The sequence below is a fragment of the Hyla sarda genome, chromosome 7, assembly GCF_029499605.1.
Source record: "Hyla sarda isolate aHylSar1 chromosome 7, aHylSar1.hap1, whole genome shotgun sequence".
Classification (NCBI taxonomy): domain Eukaryota; kingdom Metazoa; phylum Chordata; class Amphibia; order Anura; family Hylidae; genus Hyla; species Hyla sarda.
In genome coordinates, this window is record NC_079195.1 from 201599168 (window position 1) to 201616113 (window position 16946).

General features: G+C 42.5%; 1 protein-coding gene across 5 annotated transcripts in view; it reads right to left on the reverse strand.

The window, feature by feature from the left end:
* Positions 1-12285: 12285 nt before the first annotated feature.
* The window catches only part of ZYG11B (zyg-11 family member B, cell cycle regulator), a 53137-nt gene continuing 48476 nt past the window's right edge, over positions 12286-16946 (reverse strand). For all 5 annotated transcript variants that reach the window (XM_056532222.1, XM_056532221.1, XM_056532220.1 and 2 more), the window contains one exon: positions 12286-13681. In XM_056532222.1, coding sequence (XP_056388197.1) covers positions 13497-13681 — 185 coding nt within the window. In that variant the 3' untranslated portion in view covers positions 12286-13496. The remainder of the gene's footprint in view (positions 13682-16946) is intronic.

A 16946-nucleotide genomic window follows, 5' to 3' on the forward strand; every position in this document is an offset into this window, starting at 1 on the left:
CTCCTCTGACATCACCATTTTCATCTACACAACTGCTGCTCACAGAATATTTTCTCTTTTTTTCAGACCATTCTCTGCAAATCCTATAGATTATTGTAAGTAAAAATCCCAGTAGCTCAGCAGTTTTTGATATAGGCAGACTAACGCCTGCACGATAAGGAGGAAAAAAAAAAAATCAGGACATAAATGGCTGCCTAATTTACAGTGAAACTTGTTTAAGCAGACCATCCATATTTTGGACCCCTCAAAGAAAGAGGATACAGAATGCTGAATAAAGGGGGAGATTTATCAAAACCTGTCAAGAGGAGAAGTTGCTGAATTGTCCATAGCAACCAATCAGATCGCTTCTTTCATTTTTCACAGGCCTTTTCAAAAATGAAAGAAGTGATCTGATCGGTTGCTATGGGCAACTCAGCAACTTTTCCTCTGGACAGGTTTTGATAAATCTCCCCAAAAGTGTCTTATGGAGTCGACACATGTAAGCACAGATAATGATTAAAAAGCCAAAAAAAATGGTAGAATTATGATTTATGTATAATTCGATCTTCACAAATCATAGTAACAGTTTGTAAGGTAAAGAGTCCATCGAGTTCAACCTAAAACCCTACTGTGTTGATCCAGAGGAAGGCAAATCCCCATGAGGCTGATGCCAATTGCCCCATGACAGAGGAAAAATTCCTTCCCGACCCCAATATGGCGATCAGAATAAATCCCTAAATCAATCCATCATGACAGCACCACCCATCGGTCAAGATGCAGAGGTTAAAAGGCCTCTCCCCCAGCAACTTAAAGGGGTACTCCACTGCCCCAGCGTCCGGAACATTAAGTTCCGAAAGCTGAGTGCAGGTTGCGGGGGTTGGGACGTCACAGCCACGGCCCCTCAATGCGAGTCTATGGGAGGGGGCGTGACGGCCGTCACGCCCCCTCCCATAGACTTGCATTGAGGGGGTCTAGCCATGACGTCATGAGAGGGCTAGAGATGAGCGAACTTACAGTAAATTCGATTCGTCACGAACTTCTCGGCTCGGCAGTTGATGACTTATCCTGCATAAATTAGTTCAGCTTTCAGGTGCTCCGGTGTTCTGGAAAAGGTGGATACAGTCCTAGGAAAGAGTCTCCTAGGACTGTATCCACCTTTTCCAGCCCACGGGAGCACCTGAAAGCTGAACTAATTTATGCAGGAAGTCATCAACTGCCGAGCCGAGAAGTTCGTAACGAATCGAATTTACTGTAAGTTCGCTCATCTCTAAATTCAACCTTTCCAGGTAGTCCACATGACACCACCGAGGACATATCAAATAAGATGATTTAGGGAGGGACCACTGCTTCTAGCACTTTCCATCTTGATGCTGGATCATGAGAAGAGGCAACAAGGAGCTTGTAGTTAAAAAATGTGTAGAGTCGACCAGTAGAGTTCAGCGAACTTACAGTAAATCGGCTCGTAGCGAACCTCGCAGCTCGGCTGTTGATTACTTTAGTCTGCATAAATTAGTTCAGCTTTCCAAGGGCTCCAGTTGCCTGGAAAAGGTGGATACAGTCCTAGGAGACCTAAGACTGTCATTCCGGACTTTTCCAGGCAACCAGAGCCCTTGGAAAGCTGAACTAATTTATGCAGACTAAAGTAATCAACAGCCGAGCTGCGAGGTTCTCTACGAGCCAATTTACTGTAAGTTCGCTCAACTCTATCGATCAGGTTTCACAGAGCCAACTTCACCCATCTAGAAATTGGTTTTTATATGGCCCTGGGAAGGAGTCCTTTATCCTTGATGTGACATCTAGGTCATAAAGTACTGCCCTTCGTACATCTAGGAATATGACGTCTGTTATTTTTTTTTATATATAATTTTGCCAACTTTTTTGCAGTATATTAAGATCTGTGGAAGTTTTTAATTAAAGAACCTTCAGAAAAAGCTGGATTAAAAGGGTATCCAAACATCAGGGGAAAATGCTTTAGAAGCCTATAGCATTGCTAACCTGTCTGCCCCAGTTGTGAAAGCACCGAAAATCCATTTGTTTCCTGGGTTTTTCGATTGCGCAGCAGCTCAGAACTACACTTCCCATAATGCATTGCTTTATCTCAGCTGTTCATCAGTACTCCCACCCTGCCTGCTTCCTTTCCACAGCACCTGAAAGTTTCCTTCCCAAGGCTGTTGCAGACCATCTAATTTTTACAGAATACCATCAGTGAGGTTACAGCACCTGCTGTTTTCATACCCTGTTTGCTCCTCTGCCCGTAGCATTGTTCAGCAGAAGGCAGCATGCTATAAACTCACCTCATTCTCCCTACGGCCCTGTTCACATGTGAGGTTATTAGCAGTAAAAATTGGTAACACATTGAGACAACACGCCCCTCTCTATGCATTCTTTATAACAGCACTTGTGTACTTTCAGTGCTCCCATAGCGAAAAATGCATGAAAGAGGGGCATCGGCCTTGTGCTCCGTGCACATGGAGATTTATACGCTGTTCTAGAGGTAGTCTCGGGGTCCCAGCGGTCGGACGTCCCATGATCAGGCACTTTCCTCTGGACAGCAGCTAAGTTATCAAATGCTGGAGTACCCCTTTAATTTAGTTACAATAGAAGAAGAAAAGGACATCGGAAGCTGGAATCACAATGCTGATAAATCAGAATCTTGACAAAGTAGATATAAAACACAAAAGTTTCCTTTTATTAAATGTATACACACAACGCGTTTCGGGGCACTGACTACCCTTTCATCAGGTGTGATAACAATCAACAAAAGGACCCTGATTTATCAGCAGCGCAATTCCAGCTTCCGCTGTCCTTCTCTTCTTCAATTGTAACCTATCACTCCAGCCTGGGAAGCCGCTGCAGCTAATCTGTTGTCCATAATATGCGCTTGTGTAGGGCCTGGATTCTGCACAACCGCACTAGGCGAGTGCATTTTGAACTCCCACTTGCATCTAACTACTATCAAGGTCCCACACAAGGAAGCGCTCCTGTGTTTTTTTTTGTACCTTTAATGTGGTGGCACTTGGTTGAGCACTGTACCCCCTGACTTCTACCAAATGATGAGGGCCCCTCAGCTTCGGAACCCATCACCCCCCTCCCTAAGCGCGCGCGCACACACACACACACACACACACACACACACTTGTAAAGCATTTACTTTAAAAGGGGTACTCCAATGCTCAGCGTTTGGAACAAAATGTTCCAAATGCTTACAGCCGGCAGCTAGTGGCATCATAGCCCCGCCCCTCATGACGTCACACCCCGTCCCCTCAATGCAAGTCTATGGGAGGGGGCGTGACGGCCGTCACGCCCCCTCCCATAGACTTGCATTGAGGGGGCGGGACGTGATGGCATGAGGGGGCGGGGCTATTATGTCACGAGCTCCCGGCTCCCAAATTGTGAGCAGTGGAATACCCCTTTAAGTCTAAGCTGAGCCATAGATTACTTTTGTTCAAATAACCCAAACCAAACAGAATCAGACTAATCTGCAAGAGAAAAGAAAAGTGAAGCACACTAGTCAGGTAGTCACTGCAGGTTTATTGTGTTGTTCTGTTCTAGTGCATTACACAATAGACTGTCTCTCATACACATACTGTGTGATGTACAGACACAGCAAGCTAGTTCTCCGAATAACACTGGTGTCAGACAGTACAACTCTTATGCGTTTACAAAAACATGAGTGGAGGTATTCTTTAAAATTAACAGAATATAGAGTAATCCATTTACACTGACGGTAAACACTGTATTAGGATTATATAACCCCCCATGTCCTACCCACTCTGACCATTCCTGAACACACTGGTTAGGGTCGTATTCACGGCTGAATAATTGTGATCCAGCTACAATTTAAAAGGAACACTAAACCTAGAAAAACAGGAGGGATGGGCCTAGCTTGCCTGGCCTGCTACGGCAGACTAAGCAGTTGGGGGGAGGCTCCTGCTGCAGCCAGCTGTCTTACAGCCAGATATGGATTTGGGGAAAAATTGGGAGGATAATTCACAGGATTATTCCATCTGGATAAATGGCTTAGCCACTGCAACACCACAGACTACTGCACAGTATGTTCTCTAGCATCAGATGCAGTTCCAAAGATATCAGATTACTTCTCTGCTGGGGTAAAGCACCTAAATCTTTGCTGCCAAGAAAAACTACTGTCCTGCAGAGCTCCATACTGGGATGAGTGGGGAGGGGGCACCATGCGGCTGGAGAATGAAAACCACACGTTGTGCCATTTGGCCAGCACTGTGCCAGGGGGGTCTAGACTATGGGGCCTGATCACAACAATGACCAATAAAGCTATGCCACTGAGAAAAATGGCAGAATGGAATGGGATGACTGCAGTACCAGGTACAGCCACTACCTAAGTGTATGGCACTGTGCTGGTAGGGAAGTACAGATGCTGCAGCATTAGCCAGGTACCAAAAGTCAGACCCCCAGTCATTGGCTACTGATGGTTAAATAAAAAAATCTGGGGGTACTACTATAATGAATAGTTAGGGACTCCGTTATTTTGCTCATTTTCTACATTTGGTGTTCCTCGAAGATTGAGTTTGCTGGTAACAGAGTCACAAGTTAGAACAATGTGTAGGTAGTGACATAGGGGGAGATTTATCAAAACCTGTGCAGAGGAAGAGTGGTGCAGTTGCCCATAGCAACCAATCAGATCGCTTCTTTCATTTTCCACAGGCCTCTGCACAGGTTTTGATAAATCTCCCCCATAATGCTCATATAATATCCTTACACTTTACAGTCAAAGTGAACACTTAATGTACTTTACAAAAAGGTTCTTTAAAATGTCATCCAGATGATAGGAATACATTATCCATACAGAAAGATTGTTTTCAGGGCTTGTTTGCAACTAGAGATGAGCGAACTTACAGTAAATTCGATTCGTCACGAACTTCTCGGCTCGGCAGTTGATGACTTTTCCTGCATAAGTTAGTTCAGCTTTCAGGTGCTCCGGTGGGCTGGAAAAGGTGGATACAGTCCTAGGAGACTCTTTCCTAGGACTGTATCCACCTTTTCCAGCCCACCGGAGCACCTGAAGGCTGAACTAATTTACGCAGGAAAAGACATCAACTGCCGAGCCGAGAAGTTCGTGACGAATCGAATTTACTGTAAGTTCGCTCATCTCTAATTGCAACCATGAGATCTATGTTCCATTCTATATATATATAAATAAAATAAATCTATATTCACACCTACCTTGTCTTTGAAACATTATAGAATATACATGATAGGAGTAAAGCTAAAGGTCATTTCTTTGTAATATGTATAGAGGGTAAAAATACCCAAATGATATACAGTCATGGCCGTAAATTTTGGCACCCCTGAAATTTTTTTTTAAAGAAAATGAAGTATTTCTCACACAAATGGATTGCAGTAACACATGTTTTGCTATACACATGTTTATTCCCTTTGTGTGTATTGGAACTAAACCAAAAAAAGGGAGGAAAATATTGGACATAATAACAAACATAAACTCCAAAAATGGTCCGGACAAAATTATTGGCACCCTTTCAAAATTGTGGATAAATAAGATTGTTTCAAGGATGTGATGCTCCTTTAAATTCACCTGGGGCAAGTAACAGGTGTGGGCAATATAAAAAAAAACACCTGAAAGCAGATAAAAAGGAGAGAGGTTCACTTAGTCTTTGCATTGTGTGTGTGTGTGTGCCACACTAAGCATGGACAACAGAAAGAGGAGAAGAGAACTGTCTGAGGACTTGAGAACCAAAATTGTGGAAAAATATCAACAATCTCAAGGTTACAAGTCCATCTCCAGAGATCTAGATTTGCCTTTGTCCACAATACACAACATTATCAAGAAGTTTGCAACCCAGGGCACTGTAGCTAATCTCCCTGGGCATGGACAGGAGAGAAAAATTGATGAAAGGTGTCAACGCAGGATAGTCCAGATGGTGGATAAGCAGCCCCAAACAAGTTCCAAAGATATTCAAGCTGTCCTGCAGGCTCAGGGAGCATCAGTGTCAGCACAAACTATCCATCGACATTTAAATGAAATTAAACGCTATGGCAGGAGACCCAGGAGGACCCCACTGCTGACACATTGAACACCTGTGGACAGATCTTAAAATTGCTGTTGGGAAAAGGCGCCTTCCAATAAGAGACCTGGAGCAGTTGGCAAAGGAAGAGTGGTCCAACATTCCGTCTGAGAGGTGTAAGAAGCTTATTGATGGTTATAGGAAGCGACTGATTTCAGTTATTTTTTCCAAAGGGTGTACAACCAAATATTAAGTTATAGGTGCCAATAATTTTGGAGTTTGGTGACATTATGTCCAATTTGCTTTTTTTTCCTCCCTTTTTTGGTTTAGTTCCAATACACACAAAGGGAATAAACATGTGTATAGCAAAACATGTGTTACTGCAATCCTTGTCTGTAAGAAATACTTCATTTTCTAGAAAAATTTCAGGAGTTCCAACATTTACAACCATGACTGTATATGCTAAAATCGTTATCCTCACCATCCTCGGGGGACATTTTTGACCCCAGGGATGGTGAAGATATTAAGTTATAAAGTCCGCTCCGGCCGCCCTGCAAGTAGTCCCCTGGGTGGGACTTATGCTTACCAGCACCCTTCCTCTGGCCGTGGTCCCGCCCTGTTGGCTTGATTGACCTAAACAGACGGAGCAGATTAGTGACTTGAGCCGTCAATCAAGACGAGGGAATGGAACCAAGGCCGGAGCGACGGGTGTTGGTAAGTAGAAGTCCCCGCCCAGGGGACTACTTTCAGAGCAGCCGAGGGGACTTTATAACTTAATATCTTCACCATCCCTGGGTAAAAAAAAACGTCCCCCGGGGATGGTGCGGATGATTATTTTAAAATCTGCTGCTTGGTTCCCTTTAAACACCCCTCTTTCCATTCAGCCCTTAGACGAGTGGTTCCTATCCAGGGTGCCTCCGGCTGTTTCAAAACTACAACTCCAGCATGCCCGGACAGCCAACGCGGCTGTCCGGGTATGCTGGGAGTTGTAGTTTTGAAACAGCTTGGGGGACCCTAGTTGGGAAACACTGTCTTAGTCAAATAAAACCTGTTCTATGACTGTATCTCGCAGTAGGGACCAGGCTATTTTACGGGGCAATTTGTTATGTATTTAGTTTTTTTGTTTTGTTTTTTTAACACAATTCCGTTTCCTTATTATGAATAAAAAAATAACTTACACACACACATAAATAGGAAGCTCCTCCCATTGTTAATATAATTGTCAATTAAAATTTCAGCATAATAAAAATGTACGAGTAGTCAACATATATACAATTTCAACACTTTTTGTCTCTACAGTTTTACAACAAATTTTTTTTTTGCACTCTTGTAAATTATACAGCGACTAGATTATTCATTCGGAGAAACCATTCGATATAACAAACTAGAACAAAAAATAAAAAAAATCGTACATGCTTTCTTACTTCTAATAGACTGCAAGAAGACTACTGGCTGAGACCAATGGACAATGGCAGAGGCTGTGCGGTCTGCAAGCGGATTTTATTACTTATCACGTGGGTCTGTGCAGTATATGGAACCCACTATGCACTCAGCAGAGCGGCCTTAGGACTGGGAATATATAAAAAGGGGTACTCCGGTGGAAAACTTTTTTTTTATTTTTTTTAAATCAACTGGTGCCAGAAAGTTAAAGGGGTTATCCAGGAAAAACATTTTTTTTTTTATATATATATCAACTGGCTCGAGAAAGTTAAACAGATTTGTAAATTACTTCTATTAAAAAATCTTAATCCTTTCAGTACTTATGAGCTTCTGAAGTTGAGTTGTCCTTTTCTGTCTAAGTGCTCTCTGATGACACCTGTCTCGGGAACTGTCCAGAGTAGAAGCAAATCCCCATAGCAAACCTCTTCTACTCTGTGCAGTTCCCGAGACAAGCAGAGATGTCAGCAGAGAGCATTGTTGCCAGACAGAAAACAACAACTCAACTTCAGCAGCTGATAATTAATGAAAGGATTAAGATTTTTTAATAGAAGTAATTTACAAATCTGTTTAACTTTCTGGAGCCAGTTGATATATAAAAAATTTTCCCGGAATACCCCTTTAAACAGATTTATAAATTATTTCTATTAAAAAATCTTAATCCTTCCAGGACTTATTAGCTGCTTAATACTACAGAGAAAATTATTTTCTTTTTGGAACACAGAGCTCTCTGCTGACATCACGAGCACAGTGCTCTCTGCTGACATCTCTGTCCACTTTAAGAACTGTCCAGAGTAGGAGAAAATCCCCAAAGCAAACATATGCTGCTCTGGACAGTTCCTAAAATGGACAGATGTCAGCAGAGAGCACTGTGCTCGTGATGTCATGTCTCGTGATGCTCGTGATGTCAGAGCACAGTGCTCTCTGCTGACATCTCTGTCCCTTTTAGGAACTGTCCAGAGCAGCATATGTTTGCTTTGGGGATTTTCTCCTACTCTGGACAGTTCTTAAAGTGGACAGAGATGTCAGCAGAGAGCACTGTGCTTGTGATGTCAGCAGAGAGCTCTGTGTTCCAAAAAGAAAATAATTTTCTCTGTAGTATTCAGCAGCTAATAAGTCCTGGAAGGATTAAGATTTTTTTAATAGAAGTAATTTCCAAATCTGTTTAACTTTCTGGCACCAGTTGATTTAAAGAAAAAAAAGTTTCCCACCGGAGTACCCCTTTAAGGGGGTTATCCACCATTAGAAAAGTCGGAGCTGTTTTTCTACCAAAAAAAAAAAAAGCACAACAGCACCACCCCTGTCCTCAGGTTGTATGTGGTTTTGCAGCTCAGTTCTTTTAAAGTGGATGGAGCCAAGTTGTAATACCACACACAACCTGAAGGACAGGTGTGGTGCTGTTTTTGGAATAAATAAGCCTGTCTATTGCCTGATAAACCCTTTAAATGTAGTATTGCAAAAAGGAATAAATTAGGTTGAATGGTAGAAATTATATTCCAAAATAATAATAATAATAATAAAAAAAAATTAAAAAATAACCAACAAGACACACACTTTGTCCTCTTTGCACCCAAAAGCTCAATTGGGGGATTGGGGGGGGGGATTTATCAAAACCTGTGTAGAGGGAGAGTGGTGCAGTTTCCCATAGCAACCAATCAGATCGCTTCTTTAATTTTTCACAGGACTCTCTAAATAATGAAAGAAGCGATCCGATTGGTTTCTATGGGCAACTGCCCCACTCTTCCCCTACAAAGGTTTTGATAAATCTCTCCCAATGATCCTATTGATAGTGTCCTGTGTGTCCGTAATGTATTTGTAGACAGCTGCTTCTACTGTGCAAGGAAGGGGCACCTATACACTGTGACCGTGTATCCAAAACAAATCCCTGATAGGTCTATCGCAGCGATTCACAATAAAGGGTGCCTCCAGCTGTTGCAAAACTACAACTTCTAGCATGTCTGGACAGCATTTATTTTACCTGAAAAAAATGCATGATTAAAACTGCATTAATCGGGGAAAAACCATGTACACTATTTTTTTTTCCTTGTATTTAAAAAAATAAAATAAAATAAAAAAAGTGTAAACCCAACACTTAGAAAGTAGTAATGTAATTTCAAGAACTCGGCAGTGAGGGATTTCAATACAGGCACCTATATACTGTATAAATTTAAAGGGGTACTCTGTCGCTCAGCGTTTGAAACAAAATGTTCCGAGCGCTTAGAGCCGGGAGCTCGTGATGTCATGGCCACACACCCTCATGACGTCACACCCCGCCCCCTCAATGCAAGTCTATGGGAGGGGGCGTGACGCCCCCTCCCATAGACTTGCATTGAGGGGGCGGGGTGTGATGTCATGAGGGGGCGGGGCTATGACATCACAAGCTCCCGGCGCCGGCTCTAAGCGCTCGGAACATTTTGTTCCAAATGCTGAGCGGCGGAGTACCCCTTTAAAGGGATATTCCAGGATTTCCCCCCCCCCCATCCTTTGAGCCCATGAGGCCAAGTTATAATACTGTGTAATTTGCTTCTATTACCTCGTGCGCCACTTTTTCTACATTTCCACACACAGGACCCGTCCCTGGAAGTTCTGTAGTGCAAGTCTTTATTTTCCTGTGGTCTCTGGCCTTTCCCGGCATTCATAAGCATGTCATAAGTCACATGGTCTCCAGGGGGCGTGGCTGTGCTGCAGTGGGTGGGTGAATAACAGAGTGGAAGGGATTTGGTGAAGTAATCTTCTCCCCCCGCCTACTGCAGCATAGCCACACCCCCTGGAGATCATGTGACTTATGACATTGTTCCTGGCCGCATGGAATGCTGGGAACGGTCAGAGACGACAGTAAAATAAAAAGACTTGGCCCAGTGCATGAAAGCAGAACAAACAACGCACGGAGGTAATAGAGGTAAATTACAAAGTATTATAACTTGGCATCATGGGCTGAAAGGAGAAAGAAAAAAATATATTAAAATACCCCTTTTAAAGGGGTACTCCATTGCTCAGCGTTTGGAACAAACTGTTCTGAACACTGGAGCCGGTGCCGGGAGCCCGTAACGTCATAGCCCCGCCCCCTCATTACATCACGCCCCACCCCTCAATGCAAGTCTATGGGAGGGGCGTGACGGCTGTCACGCCCCCTCCCATAGACTTACATTGAGGGGGTGGATGTGAAGTCATGAGGGGGCGGGGCTATGACGTTACGGGCTCCAGTGTTCAGAACAGTTTGTTCCAAACACTGAGCAACGGAGTACCCCTTTTAAAGGTGTGAAAGATGAGAAGAAAAAGGGGGTTGCCTTTTTTTTCTCAGTAATAGTGAAACGCTTGTCTGAATCTGATAATGCAGCTCATCCTCTATAAAAGGGAATGGGGGCTGAGCTGCAATACCAGACACAGCCCATGGACTTGGGTGGCGCCGATTGTGGAAAGAATTTTTTTTTTCTCCCCTCTCATTATACAATCCATTTAGTCCGGCTGCATTATAGGTTACATACACTTCTCATCCCAATGTCAGCAAAAAGAAAGAAAAAAGAAAAAAGTAAAAACAAATAGCCTTTTACACACATAAAAACAAATACAGATTATTCCTTGTATACAGCTAAGTTCATCTCTATGGCTTATTTAGTAAAAGCAAAACCAAAACGGGAGGCTGAGAACCTCTTCACTTCAGCGCAGTAAATCATGAGATACATTGAGCCTCGCAATGATCGCTATAATGTTGTCGAGAGTTTGGCGGATACTCATTGCTGCCAAGTCTTTCCCTCATTTCAGTATAGAATTCCCATCCACTTTAACAATGATGTCACATAGATAAGCAGTAAAGCTATAATAATAATAAAAATAAAAAAAAAGCACATCTATAATACACTAGTGCCTTCAGCTTTCCGGGCATGCTGGGAGTTGTAGTTTTGCAACAGCTGGAGGCTTGGAATACACTGCGCTAGAGGCTATAAAGCAGTGTTTTTCAACCTGTGGCTCTCCGACTGTTGCAAAACTAAAACTCCATGCATACCTGGCTGTCTGGGCATGCTGGGAGATGTAGTTTTACAACAGATGTAGAGCCAAAGGCTGGTCACAAGGAATAAAGGCAACAAACAAAAGCGCAGTCTTACGGTCAATAAAAACTCAGCCCTAACCAGAAGATTTCGAAAATCTCAAAGGCTAATAAAATTAGATTACGAATCTGTATGTTTTTGGTTTACTGCCTATATATGTCCTTTTAAAGAAAAGTATCCACCTACCTCTAAAGTAGGGGCCCCTGGCCCCATCCAGCCTGGTTGCTAGAGGTGAAGGAGCCTCTCCAGGCGGTTCTGCGTATAGGAATTACGGCAGAACAGGCAGTTTTCATAAACCTAGCCCCCTCTGGCATCACCTATAAACAGGATGGGGTAAGGGGGCCCTGTTGTATAGCTGTGGGCCCACATCTCTACAACATTTATGGCATATTATGTGGATATGACATAAATGTCTAAGATGGGTATACCCCTTTAAAAGGAGTACTCCCCGGGAAAAACCTTTTTTTTAAATCAACTGGTTCCAGAAAGATAAACAGATTTGTAAATTACTTCTATTTAAAAATCTTAATCCTTCCAGTACTTTTCAGCTGCTGTTTGCTCCACAGGAAGTTATTTTCTTTTTGAATTTATTTTCTGTCTGACCACAGTGCTCTCTGCTGACACCTCTGTCCATGTCAGGAACTGTCCAGAGCAGGAAAGGTTATCTATGGGGATTTGCTCCTACTCTGGACAGTTTCTGACATGGACAGAGGTGTCAGCAGAGAGCACTGTGGTCAAACAGAAAGGAAATTCAAAAAGAGAAGAACATACAGCTGCTGATAAGTACTGGAAGGATTAAGTTTTTTTTTAATAGAAGTAATTTACAAATCTGTTTAACTGTTTGGCACCAGTTGATAAAAAACAAAACAAAAAAAATGTTTTCCAGTGGAGTACTCCTTTAACTCTTTGGCCTCCAAACGGCATCCCTCCAGTTGTTGCAAAACTACAACTCCAAGCATGTCTGAATTGCCTGCAGCTGTCCAGGCATGCTGGGAGTTGTAGTTTTGCAACACAGTGTGGAAATCACTGAACTAGGGAAATCAGCTCAGCAGGAAAGTCAAAGTTCAGATCTCTAAAGGTGGCCATACACATAAATGTTCAGTATGGTTGAATGTTTAGGTTTCCTCAAAGCAGTGGTGTCCAAACTGTGGCCCTCCAGATGTTGCAAAACTACAACTCCCAGCATGCCCAGACATCCGTTTCCTGTGAGTTGTATTTTTGCAACATCTGGAGGGCCACAGTTATGACACCACTGCTGTAAAGGGACGGCAGGTTTGGCTTCTCTTACCCAAAACATTAGGGATGGGCAGTAAGAATCCAACACGCCCAACCCCTCTCCCATAGAAGAGTTGGGAGGCCACCATAAACGCCATAGGTGGTGGGTGTCCCTGACTTCAGTTCAAGATCTATGGGCACCTTTAGGGATTAGCGCAGACTTTTAGGACATATGTAGACAATTTAAAAAAAAAAAAAAAGTTCTATATTTTTTTGCAATAGAACTCATTATAAATCCTATCTTTTCATATAACATAATATTTCATGTAAACTTTTTTTTTATATATATATATATTTTTTTTTTAAACAGCTTCATAATTTCATTTCCCCTGCTTTAAAAAAAAATCAATAAAAAAAAAAAAAATCTTCAGATTTACATGATGGGCGGGGGGGTAAGTGATACAAATGATATTAATAAATTCCATATTCTACCTTCCATTGGTGCTGTAAAATGGGAAAACAAAACTACCCTGACCAGAAGAGAGGGCACAAAACACAGAAGATGATCATTTCAAAACTAATTTTTACATAAAGTCCTTTTTTAGTTGAGTTTTTTTAAACACTCTCATGCACACTAAAACAAACAAAAAAAGAATATATGAGCGAGGCGCGAGTGGTGAGGCGAAATTCCTGTTTCAATATCAAAGTCTCTGCTACCTACTGAAGGTAACATCGGTGGGATATTGAAGGAAACAGCCCAGCAAACACACTATGGAGCTACAGAGGACGTCGGGCAAACCAGGAGAAGAAGACTCCAGACTCATTTTGTAGATGACGGCAGCTTTGGACTAAAAGTGTTACCGTGCCGTGTAAGGTGCCTATCCAGGTTGTCTAAGATGGCGATTGTAATCTGCAGTACATCAGGGTTGGCACATGCGTGGTCTCTGATGCGGTACAGCTTTTCCAATCCTCCTTCTTCGATCAGCATACTGCAGTACCGAACAGCTGGAAACAGGGATAAAAAGGTTTAACATTACACAGCAGCAATGCCATATTATTTATATATATATATATATATATATATATATATATATATATATACACATATATATATATATATATATATATATATATATATATACATATACATACATATATACATACATACACACACACATACATACACATATATACACACACACACACACACACACACACACATATACATACACACACATATTAGGGCTGGGCAGTATACCAGTTCATACCGAATACAGATTTTTTTTCCCCTCACAATATGAATTTTGCCCATACCGCAATACCGGTTGGGCCCCTCCACCCCTCGAACGAGTGAATTATCCGCCGCAGCGCGCTGTCCTCACATCGGGGAACTAATAATATTTGACCCGCGAGCGCTATTCTGCTTACCCGCCCCCCCCCCCCCCCCTAAATTATCAGCGCAGATAATCTGTTCCCACATCATGTCACCCGCGTGCGCTCCTTTGCTCATCCTCATACGATTTGCGGGCCGCTAGAGCTAGAAATGAAATCTGTACTACAAATAACGCTGCAGAAATAAACAAAACAAACTTTAACTTACCTTCCGACGTGGTCCCCTCCTCATGGTCCCTCCTCTACGGTCCTGAGGATGGGAACGTCACAGCGCAGTTAGCCTATCACCGGCCGCAGCGATGTCCCGCCTCGGCCGCTGATAGGCTGAGCCCACAGTCATGTAAGGAGCATACATGACAGCGCGCTCGGCCTATCACCGGCTGCAAAGATGTCCCGCCCCGGTCGATGATAGGCTGGTGGCTCTGTGACTTTCCCATCCCAAGGAAACTGCAAGAAGATCGCAGCGCAGGACAGTGAAGACGGTAGCAGAGCAACGGGGGAACGTAGGCAGGTTAGTTAAAGTTTATTTTGTTTATTTTTGCAGCCTGGGAAACGTTATTTGTAGTACAGTACAGATTTCTAGCACTGGCGGCCCGCAACTCATAGGGCGATGAGCAGAGGAGCGCTTGTGGGTGACATGATGTGGGGACAGTGCAGCTGATAATTAATTGTGAGGGGGGAGGGTGTTGGGAGAGAAGCGGCACCCAGGTCACATGGGGGGGGGGAATACCGTTAAATACCGTGAAACCACCATCACTTAAAAAAAAAAAAAAAAATACCGTGATACACGTTTTTGCTCATACCGCCCAGCCCTAATACATATATACACACACACATACATTATATATACACACACACATACATTATATACACACACACATACATATACACACACACATACATATACATATATATATACACACACACACAAATACATATTATAGAGAGAGATATGTAATATATATTATATATATATATATATATATATATATATATATATATATATATATATATATATACACACACACGTATCTATCTATCTATCTATCTATTATATACACACACACACACATTTATACACACACAGTATCCTACAGGAGTCCACCCCTCATATATACAGTATCTCCTCCCATAGGCAATTCCACCCCTCACATTTTTATTAATATCTTTTCATGTGACAACACTAAAATGACCGTCTGCTACAATGGAAAGTAGTGAGTGCACATCCTGTATAAAAGTGTTTAATGTTGTGTCCTCTCAAAATAACGCAACACACAGCCATTAAAGGAGTAGTCCAGTGGTGACCCACTTATCCCCTATCCTAATAAAAGAGAGTACACCCCCAACTAAAAATTTACAAATAGTCATGCAAATAGTTTGTGTTACATTTCTCAGGTGTGAATGGGAAGCAGGGAACTTAAAGGATATTCCAGGAAAAAACTTTATTATTTTTATTTTTTTCATCTTTTTTTTTAATCAACTGGCTCCAGAAAGTTAAACTGATTTATAAATTACTTCTATTAAAAAACATCTTAATCCTTCCAATAATTATCAGCTGCTGAAGTTGAGTTGTTATTTTCTGTCTGGCAACAGTGCTCTCTGCTGACATCTCTGCTTGTCTCGGGAACTGCACAAAGTAGAAGAGGTTTGCTATGGGGATTTGCTTCTACTCTGGAAAGTTCCCGAGACGGGTGTCATCAGAGAGCACTTAGACAGAAAAGAACAACTCAACTTCAGCAGCCCATAAGTACTGAAAGGATTAAGATTTTTTTAATAGAAGCAATTTACAAATCTGTTTAACTTTCTGGAGCCAGTTGATTAGTTATAATATATATATGTGTATGTATATGGGTTTTTCCTGGATAACCCCTTTAAATTTGGTGTTATTGCTCCCACACCCTCTAATACTGGTCACGGGAAGTTCAACATGGCATCTCATGGTAAAAAAAAAAAAGAAAAAAAACAATTGTTGCTCTACATAAAGATGACCTAGGTTATAGGAAGATTGCCAAGACCCTATAAGTGAACTGCATCATGGTGGGCAAGACCATACAGCGGTTTCACAGGACAGGTTCCACTCAGAACAGGCCTTGCCATGGTCAAACAATCAAGATGAGGGCACACGCTCAGCGTCATTTCTAGAGGAAATGGGAAATGTACAAGTTCTGCCAGCACTGCTACAGAGGTTGAAGGGGTAGAGGTCAGCCTGTGAGTGCTCGCCATACGCGGCACACTGCATCAAAATCGTCTGCATGGCTGTCATCCTAGAACAAAGCCTCTTCTAAAGATAAAGCCCACACTTTGCTGAAGATCAGCAGAACAAGGACACGAATTACTGGAACCAAGATAAACGTATTTAGTTCAGATGATGTGTGGTGCAACCAGGTGAGGAGTACAGAGATAAGCGTGTCTTGCCTACAGTCAAAGTACGGTGGGGGGAGTGTTAGGCTATGTTTCCATATGGACTCCGCAGAAGGACTAGACATGTGTCTTTTCTTTCTGTGGACTCCGTAATCGGGATTTCTGCTGCAGAAATTCTGCCGTGTGCACAGCGCAGCAGAATCCCATTGATATCAACGACTATGCTACTTCAGAATCTCTGTGTGGAATTCTAATGCGGAATTCCGCACAGAAGTTTCATCGTGTGAACATATCCTTATAGAAGTGTTTCCCAAACAGGGTGCCTCCAGCTGTTGCAAAACTACAACTCCCAGCATGCCTGGAAAGCCTTCGGCTGTCCAGGCATGCTGGGAGTTGTAGTTTTGCAACAGCTGGAGGCACCCAGGTTGGGAAACACTGCCTTATAAGTCTGGTCCTGCATGAGTGCTACTATGACATACTGAAGTAGAGCATGATCCCTGCCTTTCGGAAACTAAGC